Below are 20,940 nucleotides of genomic sequence, written 5' to 3' on the forward strand. Positions count from 1 at the left end.
AGTGATGGCCAGGTCACTGCCCATCTGCTCCTGACTTTCAGCTCAACTCCTCTTCCCTGCTCTATATCCAGCAAGAGGCTCTTTTTGCTTCTTTTTTCCCCCATCCTGTGAGCTGCTTAGTTCTTGCTCTTTTCATCAAGGCCCAGCACACAGCATCCTCCATGCTGACCTGGCTGGGAACCCTCTGCAGCCGATCACCATTGATTTTATCCATCCACTACTAGGGTCTTTTTCATCAACTTTATAAATATTCATTGTGTGTATAAGCCATCCTTTCGGTACACTTTCAGCGCATTACACTGGACAACAAATTTTTTCGGAAGTGTTGCTTCCTCAGAATTTTTGGTGTTTATGATAGACTGCTTGAAGATGAACACAAATATAATTTCAGACTACTTTTATCACGTAGGAATTTGGAGAAACAACAAATTAATTTTTATTTTTAAATAATGTGTTTAATTGCATAATGGTGCTGATGCTTTGCAATAGTTCAACTAGGTTAAAAATATTTTGTTAATGATTTTCATTTGTACTCCATGTCTGAGGCTTCTTGCTTAAGTGTTCAACAATAATTGTTCACCATGCTCGTCACTAACAGCACCAAGATTTGCAGAGAAGAAGTCTAAATGGGAATGCAGAAAATGAATCTTTAGTGACATGTTGCATTTCATGGTTTTATATGCTTGAAGCATGCTTTCAACCAGCTGTATGTAGTTTGGTGCTCTGTAGATACCGAGGAAAAATTTCAACAACTTCCTTGAATGCCTTCCATGTGATTTTCTCCAGTCCCACTAGAAATTCTTCAAATTGCCTGTCATTGATGACCTGTTTGATTTGTAGACCAACAAAAATGCTTTCCTTAATCTTGGCATCAGTTATTCTGGAAAGCATCTGTCTCAAATACCAAAATCCTTCATAGAAATTTTTGTGCCTAGTGATAGCAAATTCCATCCTTACAGTCCTGAACCCAATAATTATTACTAAAACCTGTCCTGCCATGCAGCAGCCACACCACCTAAGCATGCCCGGACAAGATAGGAAACTTTCCAGCTTACGTTGTAGGCAACATTTTAATTGACTTGAATTATGAATTGAAGTAATAAACATAAGTTAATCAAAAATGGTGCATGATAGGGAAATTTCATGGTGATTTTCATGATTAGTAGCCCAAAATTCATAAGATACACCTAAAGGTATTCAGGATGCAAAATCTTTGTTGTCTTTGATGCATAAAGTATAGTGTACATGGATATTATTGAACAGCAATGTTAAATGAGGGACATTTTTAAAATGCCTTTATGTAATGAGCATTTAAATATTTTTGAAATTTACATTATTCAGTTGCAGAATCAGCTAAAAAAATTGTCTCAAAAATTTCTTTGTAGAATAATTGAATTCCATTCCAATTATTTCAGACCTGTAAATAATACTTGTTAAACAAATGTCTAGTTTCATTTTTAAAATACTCAAGTTCTGATATTCTCAATTTTTGAATAGAACTTTTATCTAAAGTGAAAGAAGTTGCTTCCCCTGACTGGGTTCCTCCACCTGATGCAGCCATCACCTTGACAGATGAAAACTTTGAAGATGTTGTGAATGATGCTGATATCATCCTAGTTGAGTTTTATGCTCCATGGTAGGCACTTGTAACTTTAAAATCATTTTATGTAGACTGGAAAATCTATGCAAGGAAAGGAATTGGAAATGCTTTGTGGTAATATATTTTGAATACATGTTTTTACTGTATACATTAGCAGTAATCTGTGGAGACTTTAATCTGTTTATATTTGAAATCTGGATACCATTGATAGAACCAGCATTTATTGCCTATCCCTGATGCACTTCAAGGTGGTGTCTCAAAACTTTTGACTTGTGTAGTCCTGTGATTGTAGAGTAATTTTACAATAGTCACATGCCAATTAAATTCACTGCATTTTGTTACAGGTGTGGACACTGTAAAAAGCTTGCTCCACAATATGAGGAAGCTGCTCAGGAACTCAGCAAGCGTCCTGTGCCTATTCCTCTTGCTAAAGTGGATGCTACTGCTGAAACGAAGCTTGCTAATAAATACCAGGTCACTGGCTATCCTACTCTGAAAATTTTCCGCAAGGGTAAACCATTTGAGTATAATGGACCAAGGGATGCATATGGTAATACATCTTTCCTCATTATTTAGTAGTATTTTATGATTTGTAAAAATACAAAACTTGTATATGACTATATTGATTTATCTTTATAATCTGTGTAAAACACTTTGAGCTTGCATCTTAATGTATGAAAGGTACTATGTAAATTAAGCTGTTATAATTTAGCAGTAGCATTATTAAATAACGATTGTGTATTCTGCAGGAGGTTACTAGCCAGGAATAATTGTTACTGTTGTGAATGGACTGAATTTTGAAATATGACGGCACTAGTTTAGTTGTTCATTCCTCTTTGAGCTTTTTTTAAAAAATAAATCATAGAACAAATTACGAGGAAATCTGCAGATGCTGGAACTTCAAGCAACACACATCAAAGTTGCTGGTGAACGCAACAGGCCAGGCAGCATCTATAGGAAGAGGTACAGTCGACGTTTCGGACCGAGACCCTTCGTCAGGACTAACTGAAAGAAGAGCTTCAGTTAGTCCTGACGAAGGGTCTCAGCCCGAAACGTCGACTGTACCTCTTTCTATAGATGCTGCCTGGCCTGTTGCGTTCACCAGCAACTTTGATGTGTGTTGCATAGAACAAATCAGTTTGATTTGCTTTCAGGCTATATTGAAGCTGTACAAAGTAAGATGTCAGAAAAACGTGAAGTGAAATGAGGCAAGAAAAGAGTTCATAATACAGTTCCCTAAAACGTAATGTATGGAAGTTCTGTTAGGAAAATAAAGATGTTTAGTTATCAGAATGCAAAAGATAATGTATGGCATGGAAACACCATTTCTTTGGGATTGTGATTTCAGCTATAAACTGACTAAGGTTTGATGAGAAATGAAAGAAATTTCACAGTATATTTGTTAGATATAAATTATTATACTCTAAAACTAAATCAGTTCATTATTTTAATTCTAAATTAGACGGGTATCTTTGATTAGCTCATACCAATTTGGGCAATACCAAAATTGGCTATAATTCTGCTGAGTGGGACTTGGCTACACGCACACACATAATGCTGGAGGAACTCAGCAGGCCAGGCAGCATCTATGGAAAAGAATACAGTTGATGTTTCGGGCCAAAACCCTTCCAAGGAACCTCGCTGTTGAGTTGACCAGGGATAAAACATATGATTTGGAATCTGTCGTACATTCCCTTAACTTAAATTCCGTCCTTACTTTTTTGGGATCACATGCATATATTTGGCAAGATTTTTCTGTTTTTGTGAGTTTTAAATTCTACTGCTGTAAAATGATATCCAAGGAAAGACTGAGAGACAATACAACGCATAATTTTGGTGCTGTATATTTTCAAGAAGATGCAGGTATTAGCATTCAAGTAAAATGGTGTTTTATCTTTTCAAATGCAGGCATTATTGAACATATGATTGAACAAGCGGGCCCACCTTCCAAACAAATACAAGTTGTCAAGCAAGTTGAGGAATTCCTTAAGGATGGTGATGATGTCGTAATTGTGGGAATTTTTAATAGCGAACAAGATCCCGCATATACCATCTATCAAGATGCCTGTAAGTAATTTGAACTGCTGTAGAACTATTTATTGGAGTATGTTGAGTAGTTATGGCTGAAGACTAAATGTTTAGAAAGTGGAGGAAATGCACTGGTCAAATGGCATATAGGTAGTAAAATTTAATGGTTCAGGTTGGCCTTCTGTTAGAACTGGCAGTGTTTTAGTTACTTAAGGTGAAAGTTTACTTAAGTATCCACTGAAACCAAATATTCTAAAGGACAGGTAAGGTGAAGAATTTAAAATAAGGCACGATGCTGGAGGAACGCGGCAGGTCAGCCAGTCTCTAATGAGGAGAATAAATAATTTACATTTCAAGCTGGGACCCTTATTCTGATTTGAGGTGGAGATTTTTTTTGAAATCCAGCTGCATGATGCTATTTAAAATGAAAATAGTGTTGGTGAGGATTGGCAGGTTCTGTTAGGGAGGACGTTGGTGTAAATATGAAGGAGTATGAAGAGAAATGAGTCGTTCAGATGAGGTTTTATTGGGATCTTGAAGTGTAATGTCAGTTGTTTCATTAGTGTCTGCTAGTGTCAAAAGCAAATTTGAAATGCTGTGGGCTCTTAAATTATTTTCGTTTGCTTTTCTCAGGTGCCTAAATACAGTATCTTAAGTCAACTAGGTGTTCGAATCAGATTTGCATTTACTAAAGTTTGGAAGTGAATTGGAATAAAGGGCTAAATAATAATAAAGTAATAAATAATAAGCAATGAATTGTCATCAGAATTTTAAAAAAATAATGGCAGATGTAGTACTGGTATTTTATGTCCCAATAATTTCTGCTAGTTTAGTTTATGAACTCCAGAATTCCATCAGCTGCCTATATGTATCAACTAAGATAATTACTTCATGTCCAAGGAACCTTTTCTTACAAATCCTCCTCCTGTTAATAGACCTCCCCCTGTGCAGACGATAATTATTGCTGTTTTTACCAAATGCTACGCTTCCTCTATTTGAAACCATTGTTTTTTTTATATGACCTAGCTTTATCCCACTCCTTGACAAATATTCAACAAATGATCTATTTAATGACTATAATTTATCCTGAAACTTGTTCTTTCGCTTAAGGCAATTTCATCAATGGTCAGAAATTTTGAACAGCTTATTCATTCTCTCATTTTTACTATACTAGCATAATTACTTCATGAAGTAGGTAGTGCTTTGTGTATCAGTTTTTCAGAATCTTGGATGGAAGTACAGGTTGACCTTCACTAATCCGGCACCACTGGGACCTGAGGGGTGCCGGATTAGTGAAAATGCCAAATTACGGAAGGATCACATTAAGCATAATCAGTGCTGGATTATCAAAGGAAGTGGATTACAGGTAGTCGGATTAGTGAAGGTCGACCTGTAATACATTTATGGCCCCATGCTTAGCAAAAGTACAAACTTTGCTGCCCCAGTCTAATTTTTAAAGCTACAACTGTTTTTGATTCCTTGTTGCAGGTGAATTGTTTTGTTTGCACAACTAAATGTATGATTTATGTGGTCTAGGTCAAGGCAAACCTTGTATATTTATAAAATCTAATCTGTTTTATTCCATAATTCTCAGAGCATGATGCAATTAATTAAATATTACACACTTGTCTGTCAGTTGATTTAGTTGGAAGGATTGAATGTATAGTAATGGATTTAAGTTTGTGCACGTTGAAATCTAAATACCTTAAATTTAATCTTGGTATTAATCCCTTTAGAAAATAACCCACACGTATTTTGTATGTTGTTTGGTTTGATTTGTTGGGTTGTAAGAGTTTCCCTGAAACCATGGGACGTATTAAGTAATGTCTTCCTCCACTTCACAACTCTCGTTCTAAATTGAATCATCTGTAAGTAAGAGGCTCCAACTTCACAGTAACTTTGAATCTAGTCATTTCCAGAAAACTATTGAGGCTGGTAGACTTGAAACTACGTTCTTCACTTTCAGTGGCAATTTATGATGGAGTTAATGATGGTCATAAGTAGAAGTTTTCTTTCGTTATTCAAAAAAATGTAATGCCTACCAGAAAGGTGCCAATTATGACCATAGTTTGTTTTTCCTATAGAAATTCATAAAAGGAATCTTGAAAATTATTTGCAATGCATATTTTAAGTACTTAAGAATAACCTAATACTTCTCTTTTTAGGTAATTCCATCCGTGAAGACTACAGATTACATCATACCTTCAGCAGTGAAATACAAAATTTCTTGGAAGTATCATCTGGGCAGCTAGTAGTAATGCAGCCTAAAAAGTTTAATTCGCAGTATGAACCAAAAATGCATACGTTGACTATTACGGTAAATGGTTCCATGATTGTAGCAAGCTGTTGTACGTACATGAGTCTGATTCTAGATATTAACTTTGGTCTTCCAACCTACCACCACCTTCTGTCAAGGCAAACTTAAATATCACCTATGCATTGGAATCTTACTGCTCTGTTTTCTCTTTACAACTAGAATGCATCTAACTCAAATTATGTGCTTGCATAATAATTTAAATATATAAGCAAACACTAACAGTAAAACACTTGACATGCTGTGTTCTTTTAACTGAGAAAGTGTTCATATGGTGCTTCTGGTCTAACTGCTTTTTGATCAGAAAACTTAGCTATCAACTTTTGCTTTGGGCACTGTTCTCCAAGGTGATGTGCTTCACCTTTTTGAAACTTTTATTTGAACTGTTTTACCAACTGGCTTGTGTTTCTGAAACAAACCCTTGTTATTTCAGGAAAATATGTCCCATTCTGATCTGACAGATTTTATTACAAAAAACAATGTGCCTTTAGTTGGACATCGCAAGCAGAGCAATGATGCAAAAAGATACAGTAAGCGCCCATTGGTTGTGGTATACTATGGAGTGGATTTCAGTTTTGATTATCGAGTGGGTGAGTACAGGCATGCAATTTACAATTAGATGAGCAGTTAGTAGATAAAAGTAATTGCCCTAGATATGTCATGATGTGAAAACTATTGGTCATATTACTCTACAGAGGCAGTGGCACGGGGTGGGGGTGATGGGAAAAATAGAGGTGACTTTTATGTAAACTGTTTAGACTGCAAACGAGGATTTTCAGTCGCCAGTAAAACTCATTACTGATGCATTGGTGGCTTGCCATCAGTTCTGATGTGGCTGCCATTAATTCACCACAGGGTGTAGTTTCAATAGCTTCCTCTTAAGAGTCGAGAGCTATTGGTTGAACTGGCCTGAATTTAAATTGTAAGTGTCCCTTGATTTAAAAAAAAAAAACCCTTGAAACCCTTATTTTGAGAACTAAATGATTTTTCAGTGGTGCACCAAAACTATAATTATTTTTTGTGAAAAGAGCTGTAAATGCAAATAATCTAAGTTAAGCAGAAATTAAACTACAACAATTGTTCATCCCAGTTTGGCAAAAGAATAAATCAAGGAAGGTAGTGCACCCATGGCTGACAAGGGAAATTAGGGATAGTATCAATTCCAAAGAAGCAGCATACAAATTAGCCAGAAAAAGTGGCTCACCTGAGGACTGGGAGAAATTGAGAGTCCAGCAGAGGAGGACAAAGGGCTTAATTAGGAAAGGGAAAAATGATTGAGAGAAAACTGGCAGGGAACATAAAAACTGACTGTAAAAGCATTTATAGATATGTGAAAAGAAAAAGATTGGTTAAGACAAATGTAGGTCCCCTACAGACAGAAACAGGTGAATTGATTATGGGGAGCAAGGACATGGCAGACCAATTGAATAACTACTTTGGTTCTGTCTTCACTAAGGAGGACATAAATAATCTTCCGGAAATAGTAGGGGACGGAGGGTCCAGTGAGATGGAGGAACTGAGGGAAATACATGTTAGTAGGGAAGTGGTGTTAGGTAAATTGAAGGGATTAAAGGCAGATAAATCCCCAGGGCCAGATGGTCTGCATCCCAGAGTGCTTAAGGAAGTAGCCCAAGAAATAGTGGATGCATTAGTGATAATTTTTCAAAACTCTTTAGATTCTGGACTAGTTCCTGAGAATTGGAGGGCGGCTAATGTAACCCCACTTTTTAAAAAAAGGAGGGAGAGAAGAAACCGGGGAATTATAGACCGGTTAGCCTAACATCAGTGGTGGGGAAACTGCTGGAATCAGTTATCAGAGATGTGATAACAGCACATTTGGAAAGCAGTGAAATCATCGGACAAAGTCAGCATGGATTTGTGAAAGGAAAATCATGTCTGACGAATCTCAGAATTTTTTTGAGGATGTAACTAGTAGAGTAGATGGGGAGAACCAGTGGATGTGGTATATTTGGATTGTCAAAAGGCTTTTGACAAGGTCCCACACAGGAGAATAGTGTGCAAATTTAAAGCACACGGTATTGGGGGTAAGGTATTGGTGTGGATAGAGAATTGGTTGGCAGACAGGAAACAAAGAGTGGGAATAAATGGGAACTTTTCAGAATGGCAGGCAGTGACTAGTGTGGTACCGCAAGGCTCAATGCTGGGACCCCAGTTATTTACAATATATATTAATGACTTAGATGAGGGAATTAAATGCAGCATCTCCAAGTTTGCGGATGACACGAAGCTGGGCGGCAGTGTTAGCTGTGAGGAGGATGCTAAGAGGATATAGGGTGACTTGGATAGGTTAGGTGAGTGGGCAAATTCATGGCAGATGCAATTTAATGTGGATAAATGTGAGGTTATCCACTTTGGTGGCAAAAACAGGAAAACAGATTATTATCTGAATGGTGGCCGATTAGGAAAAGGGGAGGTGCAACGAGACCTGAATGCCATTGTACACCAGTCATTGAAAGTGGGCATGCAGGTACAGCAGGCGGTGAAAAAAGCGAATGGTATGCTGGCATTCATAGCAAGAGGATTCGAGTACAGGAGCAGGGAGGTACTACTGCAGTTGTACAAGGCCTTGGTGAGACCACACCTGGAGTATTGTGTGCAGTTTTGGTCCCCTAATCTGAGGAAAGACATCCTGGCCATAGAGGAAGTACAGAGAAGGTTCACCAGATTGATTCCTGGGATGGCAGGTCTTTCATATGATGATAGACTGGATCGACTAGGCTTATACTCATTGGAATTTAGAAGATTGAGGGTGGGATCTTATTGAAACGTATAAAATTCTAAAGGGATTGGACAGGCTAGATGTAGGGAAGATTGTTCCCGTTGTTGGGGAAGTCCAGAACGAGGGGTCACAGTTTGAGGATGAAGGGGAAGCCTTTTAGGACCGAGATTAGGAAGAACTTCTTCACACAGAGAGTGGTGAATCTGTGGAATTCTCTGCCTCAGGAAACAGTTGAGGCCAGTTCATTGGCTATGTTTAAGAGTGAGTTAGATATGGCCCTTGTGGCTAAAGAGATCAGGGAGTATGGAGGGAAGGCTGGTACAGGGTTCTGAAGTGGATGATGAGCCATGATCATTCTGAATGGCGGTGCAGGCTGGAAGGGCCGAGTGGTCTACTCCACCTATTTTCTATGTTTTCTAAATGTATTTTCATTCAAAGCATGCAAGCATTTTTGTCTCTTTAACCTTCTTCTCCTCTTCCCTCACCTCCACCCCCCCAACCACCTTTTGATATTATCATGTTGCATTCTTTTGCACACCCCTACAATGAAAGTAGGGTCTTCATTTTGCAGTGTTTATCTACATTGAGTACCTGCTGTCCCTACTCTTCTGATTCTGGTAACACTACTACATCAGTACTGGCACTCTTGTTCCAACATTTTCTAAGTTTTGTTTCCTCATTTCATTAGTGTGAAAGGTGCTATAAGGTTATCACTGCCAGTAAATTTAGCCTATAATTTAGTGCCATATAAATTTTGTAAATGTTTTTCAGGATTTTGTACAACCTGCATATTAACTGCTTAATTATATTGTTCATTCTTCTGCTAGCTACACAATTTTGGAGGAAAAAGGTATTGGAGGTTGCAAAGGATTTCCCAGAATATACTTTTGCAATTGCTGATGAAGAGGACTATTCAACAGAACTAAATGATTTGGGTCTTGGAGACAGTGGTGAAGAAGTGAATGTGGCAATTCTGGATGTAGGTGGCAAGAAATATGCAATGGAACCTGAAGAATTTGATTCAGATATACTGAGAGAATTTGTAATCTCATTTAAAAAAGGTATAGTATTTTAAGTACAACTCTGAAGGAAATTGCAGACAATTTAGTTAAGGCATTTTTTGGAGTGAGAGTACTATATGTTATTTATTTTTTCAAATTTGCACTTTCAACAAAATAAATTATAGCATGGGTAGGGAAACTTGGAGAACTTTAGAATAAGTTTTTGCCATTGATGCTTTGAAGTTTGTAAAGTAGGTAGTAGATTTACATTTAGATCATTAGTGCACTTCTAATTCTCACTCCGTATTTTACAAGAATATTCATGTGCATCATTTATCTGCACTCCTTTAGAGGTTAGTAATTGCATTTTGGGCTTCATTACTGGTCTATTAAGATCTATGGTTGGCGTGACTTGAAACCCACTGTAAAGGTGGATTTTGTCACTATCTTCTACAAGGCAAATATTTTCTCTTCTATTTTTGAAGCACTTCTTTTATATTAAAGGAACTATTTTTTTAAAATAACTTCAAACTTTTTTTCGTTTCAGGTAAATTAAAGCCTGTTATTAAGTCACAACCAATCCCAAAGAGTAATAAAGGACCAGTAAAAATTGTAGTGGGCAAGACATTTGATGAAATAGTTATGAACAAAAAGAAAGATGTGCTAATAGAATTCTATGCACCTTGGTGTGGGCATTGCAAAAAACTGGAACCTGTGTACTTGGAACTTGGTAAAAAGTACAAAAATGAAGAGAACCTGATCATTGCAAAGATGGATGCAACAGCCAATGACGTTCCAAGTGATAAGTACAAAACTGAAGGCTTCCCAACTATTTACTTTGCACCAAGCAACAATAAAGAGAATCCTATTCAGTATGACAAGGGACAAAGAGATCTTGACTCTTTGAGCAAATTTGTGGAAGAACATGCAACCAAGCTCTCAAAAAACAAGGATGAACTATAAGAATTCTGTAGTACTTTATCCAGTTTCGAGGGAACATTGAAAGGACAACAAACTTCTGACAGTGCAGTTTGGGAATTAACTCAATTCCTTAAAATGATCACTGACAATAGATGAAACCCTGCCTGCAAGAGATTTGTTACAACCAGTGTAATCAAAAGTATTTGCTGAGGATGTGTAAAATCACAATTATGAAGTTTGTATGATTTGTCATCTTTATATTTTGGTAAAAAATCTTAAATAAAGATAATCCAAAGAATATTGTTTTTGAATATTTGAATCCTTTTAATCTCTTTCATCAGCTAGAATCATGGAAAAGATTCTCAGATTGAGCTATTCTGTTACTCATTAATTTAGTGTATGGTGGGTAGTAATGGTGTGCATACACCCATTATGATCTATCCTATACCTTGAATAGGTGCTGGAACATGTCAGAATAGAAATAAAACACTAATTTATTCTTGTGGAACATCCCATACTAATGGAGTAGGAATTCCTATGGATGAAAACATGGCAAAAAGTGTTTTAGGATACTGAGCAATATCAGAAAGAGTGCTCCTTGTTAGATTCAGAGGACAACCATCTGATTTAGCAATTATACAGGTATATGCACCAACAACAGATGGAACAAATGAGGATATAGATAAACTCTATGAAGAGCTTGAACAAGCAAAGAAGGGATGCAAATCTCAAGATATTGTTATTGTCATGGGAGATCTAAATGCTAAAATAGGACAAGGTGCTGATGGAAATTCCATAGGAAAATTTGGACTAGGGGAAAGAAATGAAAGAAGTAAGAAATGGGTAGAATGGTGCAAGATGAATAATCAGGTCATTATGAATACCTACTTCAAAAACCATCCAAGACTATTACTATAAACCAAAGATTTAGAAACTCAGTGACTCAATGCGAAACATATCCAGGTGCAGATTGTAATAGTGACCATAACCCAAGTAGTATGTCATGTAAAAGTAAAACTTAAAAAGCTAAAGAAGCAAAAACCTAAACAATCCCTTGACTACTTGAATTAAAGAAGAAAACTTAAGACAAGAATTTACAATTGAAGTAAGGAATAGATTTCAAAGTCTAGAAATAGAATCTGTTGAAGATGATAGCAATCATGTAGAAATGAAACTTAACTCTCTAATGGATGTCTTGGTAGAATCAGCAAAGTCAGTGATTCCTAAAAAAGCACAAAGAATAAATGGATGACTGATGAAATCAAAAATCTAATGGAAGAAAGGAGACGGAAGAAAGCAAGTCCTATAGAATATAAGTCCTTAGATTAAAAAAAAGTTAAAAGTTTATGTCATTAGGAATGTGAGCAAATAGAAAGAATCCCTATTACTGATCCAAAAAGATTACATCAAGAATATCACCGGTAAAAAGCTCCTTTGTTTGTCAGGTGGATGTCTGAAAGCAAAAGGCAGTACCATTATCATGAAAAAAGAAGAGATGATGAACAGATGGACTGAGTATATTCAGGAATTGTTTGAAGACGATCGAGGCGAAAAACCAGAAATTAAGAGAAACATTGAAGGCCCAAGTATTTTAAAATCTGAAGTTCATAATGCAATAAATAAGATGAAGAAAGGAAAGGCAGCAGGTCCTGATGAATTGGTAATAGAACAAATTATTGCCCTTGAAGATTATGGAATTGAAAAATTTACTGATTTAATCAATGACATTTATGAGACTGGAATAATACCAGAAGAGATGAAAAAAAATCAGTTATCACTCTTCCTAAGAAACCTGGAGCAATAGAATGTGAGTTACATAAGAGCATAAGTTTAATGAGTCATATCACTAAGATACTTCTAAGAATTTTGATGACGAGCTAAAAGTAAGATACAAGCTGAAATAGGCAAAGAACAATGTGGTTTTGTGAAAGACAAAGGTACAAGAAATGCAATATTGATCTTAAGGATACTATCAGAATGAGCTATTCGTGCAAAAAGATTGTTTTATCAACTACACAAAAGTATTTGATAAAGTGAAGCACAGTAAGTTATTTGAAATATTACAGAAAACTCTAGATCTAGATTTGAAAGACCTCCGCCTGATCAGAAATCTGTACTGGGAACAAACTGCCACTGTAAGAATAGATGGAGAAGTGAGTCAGTTTACGAAAATCAAGAGAGGCATTAGACAAGGGTGTGTTTTCTCCCCTGATTTGTTTAATGTGTACAGTGAAACAATATGACAAAAAATAAAGAGACATCTTGGGAATTAAGTTGGTGGTGAAAACATCAACAATTTCAGATATGCAGATGACACCGTGTTAACTGCAAGTATGGAGGAAGAACTACAAAACTTAATTGATATAGTTGTTAAAGAAAGTACAAAAATGGGTCTATCTATCAATTGCAAAAAGACAAATGTATGGTGATATCCAAAAAGAAGGAGAATCCCATCTGCAGGCTGAGAATAAACAGGAAAGACATAAAATAAGTACAGAACTTCTGCTACTTGGGAAGCTGGGTGACATCAGATGGCAGTTGCAACATGGACATTAAAAGAAGAATAGGGATGGCAAAAGACACCTTTATGAGAATGAAGAATATACTGACTAATACGAAACTAGGCATGACAACCCGCCTCAGAGTACTGAAATGTTACGTTTATCCAGTTATGTTACATGGCTCAAAATGTTGGACAATATCTAGTAACATGAGGAAATGAATTGTAGCAGCAGAGATGTGGTTTTTGAGGAGGTTGCAAAGAATATCATGGACGAAATGAATATCTAATGAGGATGTCATGAACAGAGCAAACACAAAAAGAGAAATAATGTATGAGATCATGAAAAGGCAATGTAACTTCATTGGACATGTGATTAGGAAAGAGGAGTTAGAATGCACAGTAATTATGGGAAAGATTGAAGGGAAGAAAGCAAGAGGAAGACAAAGACAAATGATGATGGAGACAGCAGCCAGAGAACTGGAAATGAATGCCAATGAATTGATCCCCTTGACCTGAAACAGGAGTGTGTGGGCCATGGCAGTCAAAGCTCAAACTGGGCATAGCACCTGATGATGATGATACCTTAATTGAAAATGGCCTACAAATGGGATTTTGAATCTGCTTCCAGAAGTGAGGAGGGGAAAATTTTGCTCTATTGCAAGGTAGTCTTGTCCTGTTAATTTTATGGAGATGTTATTCAGTGTAGATTTTTCTAGTCTTACAACTTCTGCTTTTTTTTTTGTCACGGCAAATGAATGAGTTTCACCTGGAAGCAATATGGAAACTAGCTAGTTGACTGTGCAGTGACCTGATTGGAAAAAAGTATTGGTGAGGCTGAATTTGCAAACTTGTGGCTTCATGTTACAAATGTGTTCTGCCAACACCCTTTTGAACCCTGGCACTTACTACGATGCCTATAAAGTGACGGCGGAGACCTCAAGGTGCCCCAGATGCTTCCCCGGAGTGACCACCGTAAAGCCCCATTGGTGGCCATCCACAGTTGCCGGAAGTGAGGCCTCCGCCGCGGACCTCGGAAATCGAGCCCGAGGCTCAACTGGAGCGGAGGCCTCCGCAACTTTGACTCGACTTAAGGGCCTGTTTCAGCAAGGAGCCCAGCCATCCGGGATTAAGTGTCAGCTTCATGGCCCGACCCAATCGACAGCCCAGGCCCCCGGCAGCTGGAAGTGGCAGCGGAGCCTCCCCCTTTACTCGGCCCGAGCCGGAGCGCATGACGACGCGACCCACCAACATCAAAGAGCTGACAACAACACACTGCATCGATGGAGACCTGGAAAGATGCACTACTTACCGAGGAAGCGTGGGAAAAGAGCTGGGCTGCTGGTCAGATTGAAGCTGAGGGGCTTCAGGGTCCCTATGCCCACTATCCTACTAGCTAATGTGCAAGCCATAGAGAACAAGGTGGATGATCTTAAAGGGAGACTCACCTACTGCAGGGAGATGCAGAACTGCTGTGTATTCTGTTTCACCAAGACCTGGCTCTCCCCTGCCACCTCCAACTGTGCCATCCAACCAGAGGAATTTTCGATCCATCGGATGGACCACACGGTATCTTCGGGCAAGACAAGGGGAGGTGGTGTCTGCCTATTGATCAACACTGGGTGGTGCTCGGAAACAGTGGCACTAACAAGTTCCTGCAGCCCGGCCCTGGAACACCTGTCGGTGAAGTGTCATCCCTACTATCTGCCACGGGAATTCACCTCGATCATACGAACAGCGTTCTACATTCCCCCCCAGGCGGATGTGGAGTGTGCTCTGAACATACTGTATGCCAACATCAGCGAACTTGAGACCAGGTATCCGGAGGCTTTGCTCATTACAGCCGGGGACTTTAACCAGGCCAACCTCAGAAAGGCACTGCCAAAGTTATACCAACATGTCTCCTGCCCCACTAGAGGCCCGATTATACTTGACCACTGCTACACAGCAGTCAGGGATGCCTACCGTTCCGTCCCACGACCTCACTTCAGAGAATCGGACCATCAGGCCGTACTCCTCCTCCCGGCTTACAAACAGAAACTGAAGCGGGAGTTCACGGTGTCAAAAGTAGTGTCGTGTTGAACGGAGGAAACGGATGAGGTCCTCCGTGACTGCTTCCAATCGGTGGACTGGTTAGTATTCAAGGACTCAGCAGCTAACCTTGATGAGTATGCCTCAGCTGTCACAGACCTTATTTGGAAATGCACGGAGGACTGTGTGTCTCGCAAGACAATCTGGGTATTCCCTAACCGGAAACCTTGGATGAATTATGAGGTCAAGTCCCTTTTAAAGGCTAGAACTGTGGCTTTTAGGTCCAGGGATACCAGTCGCTACACGGAATCCAGGCGTGAACTCCGGCAAGCCATTAAGGGTGCCAAGAGGCAATATAAAGCCAAGTTGGAAGCCCAGGCTAACCAAAGGGATGCCAGTAGACTATGACAGGGTCTAAATGAGATCACTGGGCACAAAGAAAAGGCTGGGAATATCAATAACTGTGGTGCTTCTCTTCCTGACGAACTTAACGTATTCTACGCAAGATTTGAACAGGAGCGTCCCGCTCTCTCCGAATGAACCGGACCTGGTGGCATCAAGATTCATCGTCACCGAGGAGGACATTAGAGGAGCCTCCCTGAAGATGAATCCAAGGAAGGCAACGGGCCCAGATGGTGTCCCAGGACAGGTTCTCCAGGCCTGTGCAAGCAAGCTAGCTGGAGTGTCTGCTGACATCGTCAACTGCTCCTTGCTCCTTCCTGATCCCCTCGTGTTTTAAGAAGGCAACGATAACCCCAGTGCTGAAGAAGAGCAAGGTGGCATGCCTGAATGACTACCGACCTGTGGCTCTGACATCAATTGCTGTGAAGTGCTTCGTGCGATTGGTTTTGGCACACATCAACCACAGCCTACCGGTCAACCTCGATGCTTTGCAATTCACCTACCGGAGCAACAGGTCAACGGCAGATGCCATCTCTCTGGCCCTACATTCCTCCTCAGAACACCTGGAGAATAAAGACGCATACGTAAGGCTCCTTTTCATTGACTACAGCTCTGCCTTTAATACCATCATTCCAAATAAACTGATTCTGAAGCTCCGGAACCTGGGCCTTAGCACTCAGATCTGCAGCTGGATCTTCAACTTCCTCACAGACAGGACCCAGGCTGTAAAAATAGGGGACAAGCTCTCCTCTACAATCACTCTGAGCACCGGTGCCCCACAAGGCTGTGTACTCAGCCCCCTGCTCTACTCACTGTACACCCATGATTGTGTAGCCAAGTTTCCATCAAACTCAATATATAAGTTTGCTGATGACACCACAACTGTAGGCCTTGTCTCGGGTAACGATGAGTTTGAGTACAGAAAGGAAATTAAGAACCTGGTGGCATGATGTGAAGACAATAACCTATCCCTCAACATCAGCAAGACGAAGGAATTGGTTGTTGACTTCAGAAGGAGTAGCGGACCACATGACCCAATTTACATCGGTGGTGCCCAAGTGGAACAGGTCAAAAGCTTTAAGTTCCTTGGGGTCAATATCACAAATGACCTGACTTGGTCCAACCAAGCAGAGTTCACTGCCAAGAAGGCCCACAGGCACCTTTACTTCCTGAGAAAACTAAAGAAATTTGGCCTGTCCCCTAAAACCCTCACTAATTTTTACAGATGCACCATAGAAAGCATTCTTCTAGGGTGCATCACAACCTGGTATGGAAGTTGTCCTGTCCAAGACCGAAAGAAGCTGCAGAAGATCGTGAACATAGCGCAGCACATCACACAAATCAAACTTCCGTCCGTGGACTCACTTTACACCGCATGCTGTCAGAGCAGTGCTGCCAGGATAATCAAGGACACGACCCACCCAGCCAACAGACTTTTCTTCCCTCTTCCCTCCAGGAGAAGGTTCAGGAGCTTGAAGACTCGTATGGCCAGATTTGGGAACAGCTTCTTTCCAACTGTGATAAGACTGCTGAACGGATCCTGACCCAGATCTGGGCCGTACCCTCCAAATATCCAAACCTGCCTCTCGGTTTTTTTGCACTACCTTACTTCCCATTTTTCTATTTTCTATTTATGATTTATAATTTAAATTTTTAATATTTACTAATTTTAACTATTCTTAGTATCTTTAATATTTATAATCCAGGGAGTGTGAAGCGCAGAATCAAATATCGCTGTGATGATTGTACGTTCTAGTACCAATTATTTGGCGACAATAAAGTATAAAGTATTCACCCCCCACAGAAGTTTTCATGTTCTATTGTTACAACATTGATCCATAGTGGATTTAATTTGGCTTTACTGACACTGATCAACAGACTTTTGTGTCAAAGTGAAAAAGTCTACAAAGTGATCTAAATTAATTACAAATATAAAATACAAAATAACTGATTGTGTAAGTATTCACCCCCTTTAATATGATACACTAAATCATCACTGGTGCAGCCAATTGGTTTTAGAAGTCACATAATAAAATGGAGATCACTGTGTGCAGTTAAGGTACAATTGATTGTAGTTAAAATACACTTAATTTCAAAGTCACTGAAAATTCCTTGGAGTTCAGTTAAGTCAATCATTAAGAAATGGAAAGAATATGACAGCCTGTTCTAGGCAGATGTACAACTGTCCACAAAAACTGATTGACTGCAAGAAGGGGACTAGTGAGGGAGGCCACCAAGAGACCTTTGACAACTCTGAGGGAGTCGTAAGCTTCATTGGCTGAGATTGGAGAGACTGCGCATAAAACAACTGTTGCCTAGGTACTTCAGGTCACAGCTTTATGGGAGAGTGGCAAAGAGAAATCCACTGTTGGGGGAAAGAAGTCTTGGCATGAAATCTTGGCTAGAATTTGCCAGAAGGCTTGTGGGAGACTCTGAGGTCAACTGGAAGAGGTTTCTATGGTCTGATGAAACCAAAGTTAAGCTTTTTTGCCATCAGATTAAACTATGTTTGGCATAAGCCAAACACCACACATCATCAAAAACACACTATCCCTAACGTGAAGCATGGTGGCTGCATCATGCTGTGGGGATGCTTCACTGTATCAGGCCCTGGAAAGCTTGTGAAGGTAGAAGATAAAATGAATGCACCAAAATGCAGGAAAACCTGATACAGTCTGCAAGAGAACTGCAACTTGGGTGAAGATTAGTTTTCCAGCAAGACAATGACCCCAGGCATAAAGCCAAAGCTACGCAGAAATTGCTTTAAAAACAACAAAGTTCCCTGTGGCCAAGTCAAAGTCCAAACCTCAATCCAATTGAGAATTTGTGGCTGGATTTGAAAAGAGCTGTTCACCCATGATACCCATGCAATCTGACAGAGCTTGAACAGTTTGGTAAAGAAAAATGGGGAAAATTGCAATGTCCAGATGTGCAAAGGTGATAGAGACCAACCCACAAACTCATTGGTGCCAAAGATGTATCTACTAAATATTGACTTGAAGGGAATGATTTAGATCACTTTGTTGAGATGTTTTGACTTTGACACAAAAGCCTTTTTCTGTTAGTCAGTGTCAAAAAAAGCCAAAATTAAATCCACTGAGTCAATGTTCTAAAACAATAAAACATGAAAATTTCCAAGGGGTGAATACCTTTTATAGGCCCTGTACATGCTATCCACGTTCAGAAATTGTTAGGGTAACTTTTTGTTATCTTGCTCATTCATTGTGTTGTGACTTTGTCACCTAAAGAACGGAGCAAACAAATACAGTAGGTATTTGGAATGCTTGCTTGTCATGCTAGAAGAACCACTTGGATGAAAGAATTTCACTGAACAACAAGTGAAATGAGGATTTTGAACTCTAAGCATGAAGCTGATTGATTCCATCAGACATAAGACATTGGAGCAGAATTGGGCCATATGGCCCATAGTCTGCTCTGCCATTTCATCATGGCTGGTTCACTTTCCCTCTCAGCCCCAATCTCCTGCCATCTCCACGTATCCCTTCATGCCCTGACTAATCAAGAACCTATCAACCTCTGCCTTAAGTATACAAATAGACTTGGCCTCCTCAGCCGTCCGCAGCAACAAATCCCACAGATTCACCTCTGGCTAAAGGAGTTCCTCTTCATCTCTGTTCTAAAAGGATACCCCTCTAATGTGAGGCTGTGTCCTCTGGTCTTGGACTTTCACATCCATAGTTCTAATTCAGTACTTCACTCTGAGTATAGACAAGTAATTTTGTCAAATTATGATTGGAGCACATCACATATTTATTTTAGAGACAGTGCAGAGCAGGCCCTTCCAACCCTATGAACTGTGCTGCCCAGCAACCCAACTATTTAACATGAGCCTAATCACAGTACAGATTGCAATGACCATTTAATCAACTAACTGGTATGTCTTTGGATTGCGGGTCAAAACCCACACAGTCACAGGGAGAACGAACAAAATCCTTTCAGGTGGTGTTTCAATTAAACTCAGAACTCTGACACCCCGAGCTTTAATTGTGACACTACTGTGGTGCCCCTATAAACTACCTTGAGATTCATTTCTTGCTGGTATTTACAGGAGAACAAAAAAAATGCAATTTATGAAAAGCTATGCAGAGGCTGATAATTTGCTATTAACTTGTGTTCATTGTTTGCATAATTTGCTTTTTTTTCTCTGCACATAGGGCATCTGATGGGTTTTTTTTAATGTGTTCTTTTGGGTTTCTTTCTTTTGTGACTACCTGTATGGAGACACAACTCAAGGTTGTATAATGTATACATACTTCAATTATAAATGTACCTTAAACTTTGAACGGATGTATAAGAAAATACTGAGAACATACAAGTATAGAGTCCTTAAAACTGAGTTTGCAGATAGTGGAATTAGTTCAGAGTTGAGGTGAGTGAAGTTATCTACTCTGGTTCAAGAACATGTGAGATGGCTTTCTGGAGGTCATAGCTGGATGTCCTGTACTTGCCTGGATCATCATTCATGGATGCCACCAATCTAGCCCACAACAAATTATGAATCTCTTGGTTCACCCGGGGCTGCTGGGGAAGACTGAATGATTCTGAGGGACACGCTCATCCACGAGTGTTTTTAAGTGACAACCGTGGCACATTTATTCAAGTCGTCTGAATCCTTGAACATGGCCCAGTCCACCAACTCGAAGCAGTCTCATAGCCACTCCTCTGGTGCCTTGCTCTTTACTCGCTGCCTAAATACAGGTAAGTGGAGGACAGCCTGATGGTCAGATTTCCTGAAATGCAGTTGAGGAATGGGACAGTAGACATTCTTGATGGCAGTGTAGCAGTGCAGTTCTGATGCAGGCTTTTGACCCAAAATGTCAATAATTCCTAACCACTCACATCTACCCTACAGATAGATGCTGCTCAACCCACTGAGTACTTCCAGCGAATTGTTTGTTGCTCCAGATTTCAGCATCTGCAGTATCATCTCTATTATTATCTTCCTCACTCATCTTTTTACCAGATTCTAGCACCAGTATCCTTTATGTTCCTATTTATCACCCTTCTCCGTACCTCCACCTTCACTCTCCTTTCTCTTCCCTTCTCTCTCCCAAACCCATCTGCATCTGCCCTCTTTTTAATTTGCTTCTTATCATCTACCTGCCTTTCTCTTGACTCCATCTGTCCCCTAACCCAATTTGGCCCCAAATGTCATCAGTCTTTAACTATCCTCAGTTCAGTTTACCCTCTGACCCATGTTCATCCTTTTCCCTCCTCTATACTTTATTTTACCTTCATCTGGTGCTGTTTCCTAAATGGCCATTTGAACTTCTTAGTGTTGATGACATTAGCTTCGGTCCCACTGCATTAAGATTCTAATCCTCTACACCAGGAGGGTAATGCCATATTTTGTAGATATGGCAGTATGGGCAGACTCCAAAA

The 20,940-nt window shown here is 39.5% G+C and overlaps 1 protein-coding gene across 1 annotated transcript in view; it reads left to right on the forward strand.

Annotated features, from left to right (window-relative positions):
- The window catches only part of pdia4 (protein disulfide isomerase family A, member 4), a 28,939-nt gene extending 18,037 nt beyond the window's left edge, over positions 1-10,902 (forward strand). Inside the window, exons 4-10 of the mRNA XM_072253592.1 lie at positions 1,498-1,636; positions 1,945-2,150; positions 3,509-3,667; positions 5,794-5,945; positions 6,376-6,532; positions 9,510-9,743; positions 10,231-10,902. Coding sequence (XP_072109693.1) covers positions 1,498-1,636; positions 1,945-2,150; positions 3,509-3,667; positions 5,794-5,945; positions 6,376-6,532; positions 9,510-9,743; positions 10,231-10,646 — 1,463 coding nt within the window. The 3' untranslated portion in view covers positions 10,647-10,902. The remainder of the gene's footprint in view (positions 1-1,497; positions 1,637-1,944; positions 2,151-3,508; positions 3,668-5,793; positions 5,946-6,375; positions 6,533-9,509; positions 9,744-10,230) is intronic.
- The last annotated feature ends 10,038 nt before the right edge of the window (positions 10,903-20,940 follow it).

The sequence above is a fragment of the Mobula birostris genome, chromosome 3 (assembly GCF_030028105.1).
Source record: "Mobula birostris isolate sMobBir1 chromosome 3, sMobBir1.hap1, whole genome shotgun sequence".
NCBI lineage: Eukaryota > Metazoa > Chordata > Chondrichthyes > Myliobatiformes > Myliobatidae > Mobula > Mobula birostris.